The 15,074-nt window shown below is 45.2% G+C and overlaps 1 protein-coding gene across 1 annotated transcript in view; it reads right to left on the reverse strand.

Annotated features, from left to right (window-relative positions):
• SLC13A3 (solute carrier family 13 member 3) overlaps positions 1 to 15,074 on the reverse strand; it is a 93,521-nt gene that overhangs the window by 17,404 nt on the left and 61,043 nt on the right. The window contains exons 7-10 of the mRNA XM_024238854.2: positions 13,763 to 13,858; positions 12,656 to 12,760; positions 8,161 to 8,258; positions 249 to 361 (exon numbers count right to left, since the gene is read on the reverse strand). Of these exons, the coding sequence (XP_024094622.1) occupies positions 249 to 361; positions 8,161 to 8,258; positions 12,656 to 12,760; positions 13,763 to 13,858 (412 nt within the window). The remainder of the gene's footprint in view (positions 1 to 248; positions 362 to 8,160; positions 8,259 to 12,655; positions 12,761 to 13,762; positions 13,859 to 15,074) is intronic.

Consider the following 15,074-nt stretch of genomic DNA (forward strand, 5'->3'; position numbering starts at 1 on the left):
TTCGTATTATATTAATATTTCGCCCATCATGAGCTCCTTAAGGATCCAGGTCATAACTCATTCCTCTCTTTCTCTGTAGCACCAGGAATGAACTATGATCATCTCAGTTTGGCAAGTGAGGAAACTGGCTGTGCCCCCAGGGCCCGTGCAGCTCACCTGCTCTGATCCTGGTGCTGCAGCCAGCACTGGGACCCGCCCACACCTGCCTCCCGCTGTTCCTGCTGGTTAGGGGAGCCAGGGGGTCTTACCTCACAGCCTTTGGCCATGGCGAAGCCCCCTCCCAGGAGAAGGATGATGTTCCAGGGCACTGTCTCCTGGGCCTTCTTCCAGGTCAGCAAGGGCTCTGTCTCTGTGTTGGGAGCTGGGCAGAGAGAGGGATTCAGCACACACTCAGGGCCCCTCAGCCTGAGGCAGAGGCCACCAGCCCTGCAGCCCCATCTTACTGGGGACACTCAGGGGTTCCCAGGGAGCCAAGGTGTGGATCCAGCATTTGACTTGGAGCTTTAGGGAGAGAGTGCACAGGCATCGTGATAGGTGGAGCTGCTCTATTCCCAGTGATAATAATTTTCATGGTTCCCACAGCTTGGGAGTTTTTGGAAACTCCACATGCAGGACATCACTTAACTCTCTTAACAGCCCTTAGGCACAAGTGCTATTTTTACCCTCATTTATAAAAGAAAAGGCTTTCTTTGTACTGGAACATGTACAGAGAGGAAAGAAAAAGAGGAAGGAAATTGAGAAAAATAGAAACAAAGGGTATTTTTGAGCCCTGAAATTATGGGATGATTTTATTTCCTCGAAAGTGGCAGCGCTGCAGTGGTGAGGACAGTGGGCGGGGGAGTCAACAAACTTTCTGTAGGGGGTTAGCGAGTGAATCACTGAGGCTTTGCAGGCCACACAGTCTCTGTTGTCACTACTCCGTCATTGTAGCATGAAAACAGCCAGAAACCATACCTAAACATGTTGGCATGGTTGTAAATAAACCTCTATTTACAAAAGCAGGTGGTGGGTTGGACCTGGCACGTGGCTGGTAGTGTGACATCCCTGGGTTGGGGGCATAGGCTTGGAGACAGACCCTCCTCAGTCTTGGCTTACTGCACGCCCTTGACAAGTGACTTTGCCTCCCTGAGCCCCATTTCCTCAGCCGGCACATGGCACAGTTACAGAACTGGGGGGGTCCCTGTGAACACGAACCAGGACAATGATGGATCTGCAGGGAGATGAGGCATTTCCAGTTAGCTGATAGTTGCATCCACAGGGTCTAGAACAGTGCCTGACACCTGATGGTTACTCCGTAAATATTTGTCAAATAATGTATATGACACACTTAGACCCATGCCTGGTGTGGGGTAATCACTCCTGAAATAGGACTTTTCTTGGCAGGCTGTGACCAGGGAAGCAGGGAGGATGGGTCTGACTCCTTTAAGGCAGTTTACCATCTCCCAGGACACTTCCTGGTCAAGCAGTTATGGACATTTTGCTTCTCCTTTTGAGCTTTTTCCAAACGTTACACAATGGTTTACCTAAAACAAGATTTTATAGTCAAGAGATAAAGATAATAAAAGCTACTTAATACAATCCTTCTACCAGCAAGCATGCAGTCCACAAGTGTATGCAGCCCACAAGTGTATGCAGCCCGCAGGTGTATGCAGTCCACAGGTGCATACTGCCCACAGGTATATGCAGTCCACAGGTGCATACTGCCCACAGGTGTATGCAGTCCACAGTTGCATACCGCCCACAGGTGTATACAGTCCACAGGTGCATGCAGCCCACAGGTGTATGCAGCCCACAGGTGTATGAAGCCCACAGGTGTATGCAGTCTACAGATGTATGAAGCCCACAGGTGTATGCAGCCCACAGATGTATCAGTCCACAGGTGTATGCAGCCCACAGGTGTATGCAGCCCATAGGTGCATGCAGCCCATGGTATCTACATGCAGTGCAGGTGTCATATACTTTGAGGGGATTCTTGGGCCAAATCCAACATACATTTAAGCCCAGAACTGGATGAGGCAACCAAACATGGCAGGTGGCCCAGCCTTCTGCCTTCAGATGATAAAATATCATTTCATTAAAGAAGTACAAGAAGTCTGAAAAAATGAAGCGACTCGCCCCATGCAGCAGGTAAGGGTGGATGGGACGGGGGAAGAAAGAAGGCGTTGAGCAGGGTCCCATGTAATGCAGATTAAATGGCGAGTGCATATCAGACTGTCTGTCACATGTCAAGCGCTCAGTTAACATTAGCTACCATGGTTTTTATTGTTTTCCCATCCAACCATGCCTTTGCTGCTATTTCTCATAAGCACAATCTCTGACTATGTGGATTTCCCACTGCAGCTCAATCTGATACCAGCTGACTGTCTACAGCAGTAGCTAAAGGCACAAGCTTTGAACTAGACTTGAATCCTGGCTCTGCTGTGCCCCAACTGTGTGATTTGGGCCAGTGTCACTACTTTTCTGAGCCTTGATTTCCTCTTCTGCAAAATGGGGTAACAGCACTTCCCTCGGAGACTTACTGGAAAGAAGAAATGGTCCCTCTGTGCAAAGGACTCATCCCAGGGCCTTGCCCAGAGCAAGTCCTTGGCTATTTATTTTTTATTTTTATTTATTTATTTTTTTTGAAATGGAGTCTCGTCTCTGTCGCCCAGGCTGGAGCGCAGTGGCGTGATCTCGGCTCACTGCAAGCTCCGCCTAATTTTTTGTATTTTTTTTTAGTAGAGACGAGGTTTCACCGTGTTCTCCAGGATGGTCTCGATCTCCTGACCTCGTGATCCGCCCGCCTCGGCCTCCCAAAGTGCTGGGATTACAGGCGTGAGCCACCATGCCCAGCCAGTCCTTGGCTATTTATTTAGCAAATATATATTGAGTAACTGCCATGTGTCAAACACTCTTCTGGGCTCTCAGGATACAGAAACGGCCAAAACAGAGAAAATTTGTCTCCTTGGAGAACTTATATTCCAGGGGGAAGTCAGGTGATAAACAAATAAATATATTGGCCGGGCATGGTGGTTCATGCCTGTAATCCCAGCACTTTGGGAGGACAAGGTGGGCGGGTCACCTGAGGTCAGGAGTTCAAGACCAGCCTGGCCAACATGGTGAAACCCCATCTCTACTAAAAATACAAAAATTAGCCGGGCATGGTGGCGGATGCCTATAATCCCAGCTACTTGGGAGGTTGAGGCATGAGAATCGCTTGAACCCAGGAGGCGGAAGTTGCAGTGAGCCGAGATCGTGTGGCTGCACTCCAGCCTGGGCAACAGAGCAAGACCCTGTCTTAAAAAGTAAACAAATAATGCCAAGAAATTTCTTGTGCTATGAAGAAAAATAAAATAAGGTAAAGGAATAACGAGTAACACAGGAAGACGCTTTTCTAGATGGTGTAGTGAGGGAAGGTTTCTCAGGAGATGGAATTTGGACAGAGCCCTGAATGAAGTGATGGAGTAAGTCACGAAGATCCCTAGAGGAACAGCTAGTTGGCAAAGAGGAAAGAGAATTCGTCATCATCATCATCAACTACTTTTCCACAACAAGCACAGTGCCTAGCACACAGTAGGTACTCAATCAATATTTGAATGACCACAAAGGGTGAGAAATGCAAGCACAACTCAGACCCACAAAAGAATAGTGGGGTGAGTATAAGAAGAAAATCAAGGCTGGCTTGAATGCCTGGGTTCTATGTCCTGTCTCTCTCTTTCTCTTTGTCTCTTTGTCTCTCTCTCCCCCTCTCTTTTTCTTTTTTTTCTTGAGACAGGGTCTCACTCTGTTGCCCAGGCTGGAGTGCAGTGGCACCATCACAGCTCACTGCAACCTTGAACTTCTCAATCTTCCTGCCTCAGCCTCCCGAGTAGCTGGAACTACAGGTGTGTGCCACCACACAGGCTAATTTCTTAAATTTTTGTATACAGGCTCTTGTTATGTGGCCCAGGCTCTTCTTGAACTCCTGACCTCAAGCAATCCTCCCGCCTCAGCCTTCCAAAGTACTGGGACTAGAGGTGTGAGCCACCACACCTGGCCCTGACTCTTTTTAATGAGCAGTGTGACCTTGAACAAGTCACTTTCTCTCTATGGAAACTTACTGACCAAAATATAAGACTCCACAAAAGTCTTCAGTGTTAAATACCAGAAAGTATCACAGCAGCCAAGTCTGCACAGGGTCACTGGTGGCCAAAGGACAGGCAGTGCTCATGGAGTTCCCTCCCCACCCACTGGGCAATGCTGGAAATTCCAGTTCAAAGACCCCTGGGCTAAGGGCACACATTGGCATTCCATGGACCAGACTCAACACACGTGTTTTAGTGCTACTGTTGTTGGCCCACATAGTATTTGTTTTTCAACTTGAATGTGTTGCCAATATTTAAAACCAGGGAGATTCCACATAAAAATCTAGATTTTTGGCTTCTTTTGAAAAATCAGCAAATCTGACTAAACTAGTTCTGTTCTCCTGCATGGGTACAATCAGTGGAAGCTAAGTAATATCTGCCCCCTTTAATTTAAGTGGGGATTGGCTCACCACTTTTCCACAGACCCTGCCTTGCCACAAGACTGAGGTGCTCATCACTACTTTTTTTTTGTTTTGAGACAGAGTCTTACCCTTTCACCCAGGCTGGAGCGCGGTGGCGTGATCTCGGCTCACTGCAACCTCCACCTCCTGGGTTCAAGCAATTCTTCTGCCTCAGCCTCCCAAGTAGCTAGGGTTACAGGTCTGTGCCACCACACCCAGATAATTTTTGTATTTTTAGTAGAGACAGGGTTTCGCCATGTTGGCCAGGCTGCTCTCAGACTCGTGACCTCAGGTGATCCACCCACCTCAGCCTCCCAGAGTGCTGGGATTACAGGAGTGAGCCACCGTGCCCAGCCTCTCACCACTTCTTACTGATCTCAGCTGTTGTCTCCCTTTGTATAATAAGGAAACTGCTCTCTGTTTCAAAAATGGGAAAGGAAAGATTGACAAGGAGGGCCATGTGTTTCTTGAGACACATATTCCTGTACCCAATCTGCTGTATAAAAATGTTACCTTCCATCTGGAGAAAAATATAGGTCAAATATGTATATATATATAAAAAAATAGATTATATATTTATAAAACATATAAATATATATTATATATAAAATAAGTGTTACCTCCTTGTAGGCAGTTGAGTTTGTAACCTCTGATCTATAAAGCCAGTAAAAGCCAGAGGTGGAAGGCATCTAAGGGACTCCCTCATTTTCTAAGTGAGAAAGCAAGGCTCAGAGAATATAGGAGCTTCCCTGAGGTCACCCAGAAAATTAGTAGCAGAGCTGGGATGCCAGTCATCTATGTCATAGTGAGGTAGGAGGCGGGACTTACTCCAGGGGTGGGGCTTGGGAACCAGACCAAATTGAGGACCAGCTAAAACCAGTCCTGGGCGGAAGCAGCTTTCCATAAGACACGCCCACCAGTATACCATGTCAGTCTACCATTGCCATGGCAACACCCAGAAGTTACCATCCGTTTTCATGGCAATGACTCAACAACCTAAAAGTGAACACCCTTATCCTAGAAACTTCTGCATAAACTGCCCCTTAATTTGCATATAATTAAAAGTGCATGTAAATATGACTGCAGCACTGCCTCTGAGCTACTACTGTGGGCACACTGCCTACAGGGTAGCTCCACTCCATAAGGAGCAGAACCTCTGCTGCTGCTGTGCACTGCCGCTTCAATAAAAGTTGCTGTCTAACACCACTGGCTTGCCCTGGAATTCCTTCCTGGGTGAAGAAGCCAAGAACCCTCCCAGACTAAGCCCCAATTTGGGGGCTCGCCTGCCCTGCAACAATAGCGCCTTCCCCATGGCCCTAGCTGAGAGAAAGCCCTGGGCGTTGTGAGTTCACCCCCAGGTGCCAGAACCATGGATGGGCACCTGACCAAGGGCAGCTGATCCATAGGCTGGCCAGGGATCTATGAGGCTGTGAAGTAGCCTTGTGGGAGGAGATCTGCCCAAGAAGAACAAGCTGGGCCAACCCGACTCTTACTCTGAGATGCAGCAATAGGAAACAGAGACCCACTGGGTGAAGAGAAATGACACCTGAAGGTGAAAGAATGCACAGAGAGGCCGTATGACACACAGGGGTCATGACTGGGCTGAAGTTGAGTGAGGAAGCAGCAGCCAGGAGGAAACAGATACTGTGAGGACACAGAGGCTCCGGGGAAGCAGAGGCTCAAGGCATCAGATGGACACCATGAGGAAGTGGCTGCCACCAGGGGGAAGAAGCTAGGAAGGAGCAGAAAGTATGAGAGCTGATGCCACAGGGAATAGAAAACATGAGGGAGGAAGTGGAGCTAGCAGAAGCCACAGGGCTCAGACACTACAAGAGAACAAAAGTAGAGACTAAAATGAAGCAGAAACTATAAAGGTGCAAAACCTAATAAGCAGCAGAAACCAGGAAAAGTTTAAGAAATTGTGTACAGAGGGAATGATGAGAACAGCCAGTTGGAAGACTGACTGGAAGAGAAGCAGAGATGGAGAAAAGCTGAATCCTGTTCAACGGCAGAGTACACAGGCCCACAGCTAAGCCTCCTTAGACCCAGTTCCAGCCTCCCTGAGGTCCAGCTATGCTACAGGAACTGTTCATGGGTCACACATGGTAGCTCATGCCTGTAGTCCCAACATTTCAGAAGGCAGAGATGGGAGGGTCACTTGAGGCTAGGAGTTCAAGACGAGCCTGGGTAATGTAGTGAGACCCCTGTTACTACAAAAAAAAATTTTTTTTGAGATAGAGTTTCACACCATCACCCAGGCTGGAGTGCAGTGGGTGCCATCACAGCTAACTGCAGCTTTGACCTGCCAGGCTCAATCAATTCACCCACCTCAGCCTTCCAAGTAGCTGGGACTACCAGGAACACCTCACCACGCCCAGCTATTTTTTTTATTTTCTTATTTTTTGTAGAGATGGGGTTTCTCCATGTTGCCAGGCTGGTCTCAAACTCCTGGACTCAAGCAATCCACCCGCCTCAGCCTCCCAAAGTGCTGGGATTACAGGTGTGAGCTACCATGCCCAGCCTGCTACAATTTTTTTTTTTTTTAATTAGCCAAGCAAGGTGGCTCACACCTGTAATCCCAGCTTCTTGGGAGTCTGAGGTGGGAGGTTCACTGGAGCCCAAGAGTTTGAGACTGCCCTGAGCTGTGATGGTGCTACTGCACCCCAGCCTGGGTGACAGAGTGAGACCCCATTAAAAAAAAGAAGAAAGAAAGAACGTTTATGGAGCTTATAAAATCCTCATCTTCCTACAGGACACATACACTATACTCCCCACACTCAAATAGTTGACTCTTCCATGGCTGGGGCTATCCTGAGTGACACTATTTTTCTCAACAATAGAAAACAGTTTGATTATGGTCCCTACTTCCTGACTCCGGAGGAGCTCATCCAACTGCCCCAGGTGGCAGCCTCAGGTGTTGGCGTCACCTTCTGGTAGACATCTGCTGGACACTGGAGCGAGTCGCAAGCTGGCAATCTGAAGGCCACAGTCTACGACATTTTGGTTAGAGGTACTCAGTGATTTTTAAAAAATGGAATCTGAATGCCTTTAGGCAGTTTTTCCTCAGTCTCCAACACTTCCTATACAGTTGAAACCTAGCTTGTGTTTTCTATGTGTGGCTCCTTGGGCAACCAAGGTGCAACTCCTGCTTTGGACCAAGGGGTCATTTTTCTGCAAAGGACAAGAAAAATAAACATTTTTTGTTTTGTGGGCCAAGAGGCAAAATTGAGGCTATTGTGTAGGTACTTAAATAACTAAAGAAAATAAATTTCCACAAATTCCTTAGGGGAAAGCAAAATTTGATACATGGACACTGAAATTTAGATTTCATGTAACTTTCACATGTCGTAAAATGTTTTTCTTTCGATTTTTTTTCAACCATTTAAAAATCTGAAAACTGTGCTTAGCTCACAGGCTGTTCAAAAACAGACAGCAGGCTAGATTTGGTCTGAAGACTGTAGTTGCTAACCCCTGTCCTGGACTACCACCTGGGGCAGCCCTCAGTCCCCAGACACGGCAACGGCTCAGACAGTGAAAGGAGAAGCAGGAAGGAACACGTGGTTAGTGCAGTGGGGGGGGCTCCAGGCCCTTGATGACCACACTCCATGCTGCAGTCCTCACTGAGCCCACCGAGACCCCAGCCTTGACCACCTTACCTTTGAAGTCAAACCACCACTTGAGAGAGGGCCTTTGGGACGGGAAGAAGAACAAGATGGTGACAATAGCCACGCCGGTGACGGCATCAGAAAGAAACCTACAATGAGAAGGCCCCAAAGCATGTGACCCTGGGCATCTCAGCGGGCTGAGGTTTGGCAGATTTGTAAAGGAGGATTTGTGGAAGGGAATTAGGCCTGCTGTGAAGGGGCCATTGTTGGAGGCTGGGCCACTGGATTCTGTCCCGCAATGCACTCAGCATGGTGCAAAGCTCTTCGTTCACAGCTCCCTGGGGGCATTTAGATGCTGCTTAGGCTCAAGCAAATGCTTATCTTCCCAACTCAAGGACCCTATGAAGAGGGACTCGACCAAAGAGGGGAGAATCTGAAGGCCGCAGAATATTGGAGTCCTTGGAACCCCTATTAATCACCCTCACCGGGACTCCTGTAAGAGCCCTGTCTTTGTTCAGCTTGTGCTTGAATCCCTCCTGGGATGGGCAGCTCACTGCATTGAGATACAGCCTACTCACACCAGTGGAACCCAGATTGACCCAGCCTCATGGCCCCTCAAAACCTAACTGTCACGTTTCAAGCATCCACAATGTGTCCTTTAGGGGAGCTTTGTACACATTAAGCCCTCGGGGCAGGCACTTTCCATTTCAGGTGGAGAATCAGAGGGTCAAAGGGCAGAAACAACTTGTTCAAGGGCAGACCCCGAGCAAGTCATTTTGTTAAATTAACATACAAATACAACCAAGATATCCTGTAAATTTTATTTTTAAAGTTTTTATTTGCAGCTTTGGACACAATTCAATAAGGAATTGGTTAAATAAATTGAAGTGCTCCCATTCTGTAGACCCTGGCCTGAAACTCAGATTGTTCTGGCTCCAAGTTCAACAAAGTCTAGAGCTCATTGCTAACCAAAGCTCTTTCCACTCACACATTTGGAAAGGAGAGTATTCAAACAGACAAGAAGTTGGAAGAGATGGTCAATATCACTATCATCAGAGAAATGCAGATCAAAACACTAATGGTATACCATTCATTTGCTAACAGGCAAGACTTGAAAAGGACAGTAAAACTGGTGAGGGTGTTGGGAACATATGCCCTTAGTGAAAGAATAAACCAGTTTAACCTCCTGGGGCATTTGACAACACGTTTCCAATTTTACATGTAAATACCCTTTGATCCAGTTATCCTCCTTCTAGGAATTTAACCTTGAGAAACAGTCGTACTTTTGTACACAGATTATGTGCAACGATGTTCATTACTGATAAGAGTAAAAAAAAATTAGAAGATTTTTGATAGACACATGTTTAAAGAAATTGTGTTCCATTCATATTATGAAGTACACTGCATCTGTTTAAAAAAAGATAAAAGATAATGTCAATCTCTATGTGTTGACATAGAAATACAACCAAGATACCCTGCAAATTTTATTTCAAAAGTTTTGATTTGAAGCATTGAACACAATCCAATAAGGAATTGGTTAAATAAATCAAAGTGCTCCCATTCTGTAGAGTACTATGCAGTGTTTTAAAAGAATGAATTTGTGATCTGAGTCCAAGAAAATAAAATTTACAAAAAAGAATGAAGTAAGTCCAAAATGGCAAGTTGTCCATGATCATATTATTATATTTTACAGTCTTTTGTTATATGTATACATATTTGTATGTGTGTATGTATGAAGATATGTGTGCATATCTGGAATGTCATACACCAAATTGCTCATGGCAATCATCTCTGGACAGTGGGACATAAAGTGGATAAAGAGCCACTAACTTTTCCTTTTTCAATTCAGCATTGTTTGAATTTTTATGAGTATGCATAACTTTTGAAATTCAATACAAAATTAGAAAGCAGATTACAAATAATATGTTGACGTGATCACATTTCTGTTAAAAAAAATCTTCTTTTAATAGGGTTCTAAAAGCCAGTGGGCATATGTTTCGTTAAGGTGTAATTAACATGCAATAAAATGCACCCATTTTAAGGGTATAGTTTAACAAGTCTTGACAAATGTATACAGTCCAATAACAGCATGATCACAATGTAGATCAGTTCTCAGATAGCCATTTTTTAAAAGTCAGGAAAGATGCATATCAGAATTAGAGACTGAGATTTAGCTGATTTTCACATTTGCTGTGTTGTTGAAATGCTTATATGCCCATTTTGCATCTGAAAAAAATAAAGCATCTACATTTCGGAAAAATAAAAAAATGGCAAGAGCAACGAGAGCTTCATGGCTTCATGAAATTATATTGTTTCTTGCTTATAACAACCTTCAGGAGATCAGAATTTATGTCACCCATTTTACCAGGGAAGAGGTTGAGGCCCAGAGGGTGAGATATCTGGATTGTGCACTGTCCAGTATGGTAGCCATAAGCCATATGTGGGCTAGTGGGCACTTCAAATGTGGCAAGACCAAACTGACATGTGCTTTAAACGTAAAGCACACACCAGATTTTGAAGATTTCACATGAAAAAAAGAATGCAAAGTATCTCACTAATAATTTATACATAAAATATATTATTCATGTTAGTTTCATCTATTTTTCACTTTTTTAATATAGCTACCAAAAAATTTAAAATACATATGTGGCTCACATTATATCTCTCTTGGATGGGGCTAATCGAAATAATCAGATTTCACCAAATCCAGCAGATACATCTCTATTTAATCATGTTCCCACTCACACCAGAATTTGACACAGTGCCCACTCACGCTTCTTAAAACACTCCCCTCTCTTGGCTTTTGCTGGTCCATAGCTCTAAGTTTTCCTTCTACCTCACTCACCATCTCTCTGTTTCTCTAGTAAATTCATTTTCCTTTCCCCAGCTCCCAAGTGCTGGGGTTCCTCGTGGTCTATACTCTCCTTAAACACTTTCCATAGCTGAGCCCATTGATTCCTATGGATTTAACTCCCAAATTTATACAATGACTCCCAGATTTATGTCTGCAACCTAAACATCTCCTCTAAGCTCCAGTCTTGCATATCTAACTGCCTATTGAGCTTGACAAGTCTAAACCAAGTCCAGAATAGAATTATGAATAAGCCATTCCCAGCCCCCTAAAAAATATTCTTCTCCAATTAACCACCATCCATGCAGGCACTCCTTTCATTAACACCCCCCAATCTAACCCAGCACGAGTCCCACATTTAACTTTGAGTGATATCTTGACTGCTGCATCGCCATTGCTACCACCCTCACTCAAGCCATCCCCCAGACCAGGGGTCAGCAAATGTCTCCTGTAAAAAGCCACACAGTAAGTATTTTGGCTTTGCAGGCCACATGGTGTTTGTCTGGACTCACATTTGACATTGGAGTATGAAAGCAGCCATAGACAATATGTAATTGAATAGGTGTGGCTGTGTGTCAATAAAACTTTATTTGCAGACACTGAAATTTGAATTTCATATAATTTTCGTGCATTACAAGACGTTGTCTTTTGATTTTTCTGCAGCCATTTAAAAAATGTAAAAATCATTCAAAATCAAATGGCAGGCGAGATTTGGCCCGAAAAGACAGGGGCCATCTAGATGATGTTATAGCTCCTAACTATTCTCCTCATCTATATTTTTGCCCCCATTACCCGTTTCCTAATGAATATAGCTAACAACTATTGAGTTCTTTTTATGAGCCATTTTAATCACTTGACATGTATTAACTCATTCATCTTTACAACAAGCCAGTGAAAAATGTGCTATTATAATATCATTTTACAGAATAGGAAACTAAGGCACAGAGAGGCTGAGTGCCTTACAATCCTCCAATGGCTGCCCACTGCTCAGAGAAAAAAAAAAAAAAAAATCAAAATGCATAACATGCCCGAAAAGACACTCTGATCTGGCCCTCCCCTACCCTTCCTCACCCGCTTTCCCTCCTTCCCACCAGGCCTCGCTCCCACTGGGCTTTTCTCATTTTCTCAAACATGCTATGTTTGTTCTGACTCAGGCTTCAGTAGACATTCCCAGTGCATCTCCACTGCTTTCACCTGCAGTCTTCCTAAGCTTTGGCTCTTCCCAGAACTGTCCAAAGTCAATGCCCCTGCTCTATTATTTTATAGGATAACCCTCTCAGTCTTTCCTTCATAGCACTCATTGCAATGCAGTTATTTTGTTGTCTAACTACTTGCTTTTGTCTGTGTCCCAGCACCCAGCATCCAGCTTAGCACATAATAGGTTCTCAATCAATGTTGATTGAATGAATGAACGATTTGCTCAGTCACGCAGCTCGTAAGTGGTAGAGCTAGAATTCTAACCCAGTTTAGTCTGACTCCAAATCCAGAGCTCCCAACACATGAGAAGTCATATTTTATCACCCAAACCTAAACTCTTTTGAGAGTGAAAGAGGGAGCTATTAATAATCACATGGGACAAAAGATGGAAACTTGCATGCGTGTCTCCCCAGCTGCACTGCCGCCTCTCCAGCTCCAGGTGGCCCAGCGCAGAATCCCCCCTGTTGGACTCCTCCCTGTGGGTCCCCAGAGTCTCACCCAGGATTGAAGAGGCTGGCCCAGCCAGGGATGAACTTCGGGTCCCGGGTGAAGAGGAGGATGGCAAACATGCAGAAAAGGATGAAAACGGCCTGTTCGGCAAACCTGTGGCACAGACATGCAGGCATGATGGTGACCCTGGGTTTCAGGCAGACTGCAGCAGGCACAGGCTCAGGCAGCTGCCCACTGGGAGTGAGTGGGCCCGGGCTCTGCCTCTGAGAAAGCTGAAGTCATCCACTCCCCAGGGAGTGCCCAGAGGGAGGGGAGGGGTGCCAATGAACTGTAAATGATTCCTGTCCTAGGACTTCCACGCTCCCTCAGGATCCTTCCTGAGCCTCAAGCCACCCCCTCCCCGAAATTGCATGTTTCATTATCACCAGGAGTTTACCAGGGTCCTATGGAAAATCAAGAAAGTGAGAAACAGACAGAGTCCGAAAAGCAGAGAGGAAGAGAAACAGACAGAAATGCAGTAGGCAAAGAGAAAGAGGAGCATTCATACAGAGAGAGAGAGAGAGAGAGAGACAGAAAAACACACAGTCTGTCTACACTGAAAGGAGAAGACACAGAGAGGGGACAGACCTGGAGAGAGGGTGGATGGAGGTAGAAAGAGAGGATCCCCAAGAGTTGGAGGAGACAGTTACCCAATGTACCCATTTCACAGACTGGAGAGCAGGGCCCAGAGAGGGTTAGTGCCATGATCAAAGCCACACGGGACATGAGTGGCACAGCTGGTCCTTGAACACAGGCCTACTGAACCTGTTATTTTCACCACATGGAAATGTGCATTAAACAAGGTCCTGGAAGTCACCTGAGATAGTGTCAGGTATTCTGTGTACCGGGAGGGAAACGGTGCCTTTGGTGGAAGGTAGCAGATCCCACTGTAAGTACACTCTGAGGGGCTTTTTGGTCCTCAGGTTTCTACCCCAGCACCACGGCAAGAGGTTGACTGTGTAAACCACCTCCCATCCTCTATCTCTAGGCTCCCAGGCCATGGGTCCTGGAATTCTCCTGGAGCTCAGCCCCCATGGGCCCAAGGCCAGGCCAGGAGGAAGCTCTCCTGAGCGTTTAATACTTAGCTCTTTCCTCAACCCAAGGACCCCCACATACTTGATGGGCCCCAGGTTCTGGTATTCTTCCCGAATTACAGCTCGAGCCCTATCTTCTGCATTGGTTCTTATCTCAGATTTATTCTTCCTCCAGCCCCTGAAACAGAAAGTGGGAGGTTAGGAGTGGCCACTGCAGGTATAACTAACTTCTCACCTACAACCAGCACCACCACTTGACCAAGCCACAGCCTCTCTGTCTGGGAGGCTGCAACTGCCTGATGGCTGGTCTCCCTGCAACTGTCTTCCTTTGCTACAGTTGTTCTCCCCACGTATAGCCTGGTTGATCTTTAAAAATGTGAATCTGATCATATGACTCCCAGGCTTAAAATCCATGAGTGGGTCAAACAGGCACATGAATAAACACAGGAATCAATGGAACAAAACAGAACGTCTAGACACAGACTCAATCACAAATGGGAATTTACTCTGTGATAAAGTTGCTGTCACAGATTGGTGTGGAAAAGATGGGCTATTCAGTACATGGTATCAGACATATAGATCAATGGAACAGAATTGACAGCCCAGAAATAAACCCATCCATCTATGGCCAGTTGGTTTTTGACAGGGTACCAAGACTGAATAGTGGGTGAAGGAATAGCCTTTCAACAAATGGTGCTAGGAAAACTGGACAGCCATGTGGAAAAGAATGAATCTGGACCCCTACCTCACACCAAATACAAAATTAAACCCAAAATGGACTGAAGACCTAAATGTTAGAGCTAAAGCCATAACACTCTCAGAAGAAAAGGCAGGGGTAAATTTTCATGTGCCTTGGAATAATATGATTAGAGTTAAAACCATAAAACTCTCAGAAGAAAGGGCAGTGGTAAATTTTCATGCCCTTGGAATAGGCAACAGTTTCTTCAATATGATGTCAAAAACACAAGCCACCAAAGATAGATAAATTTGACTTCATCAAAATAGTAAAATGTCATGTGTCCATAAATGGTGTTAGGACACTGGGTGACCATTTGGGACAAAAAAAAGTGAAGTTGAATCCAAACTTCACACTGTACCATAAGGATGAACTCCAAATAGATCAGAGGTTTAAATGTAAAAAAAAAAAATACTAGAAGAAAACATATGATTATTCTTTTATAAGTCCTGTATTAGGAAAACCTTTCTAAGCTGTAATTGAAATTTCAGAAACCATATGAAAAAAGATTGAAAAAAAAATTAAAACAATTCTGCAGGGAGAAAAGCACCATAAGCAAAGCCAAAAGACAAATCAGGAAAAAAATGTAGCTTCTATTGTAGAATAAGCACTCATCTTTCTAAAATATAAAGCGTACCAGAAACTAGTAAGAACAAGA

This window comes from Pongo abelii, chromosome 21 (assembly GCF_028885655.2).
Source record: "Pongo abelii isolate AG06213 chromosome 21, NHGRI_mPonAbe1-v2.0_pri, whole genome shotgun sequence".
NCBI lineage: Eukaryota > Metazoa > Chordata > Mammalia > Primates > Hominidae > Pongo > Pongo abelii.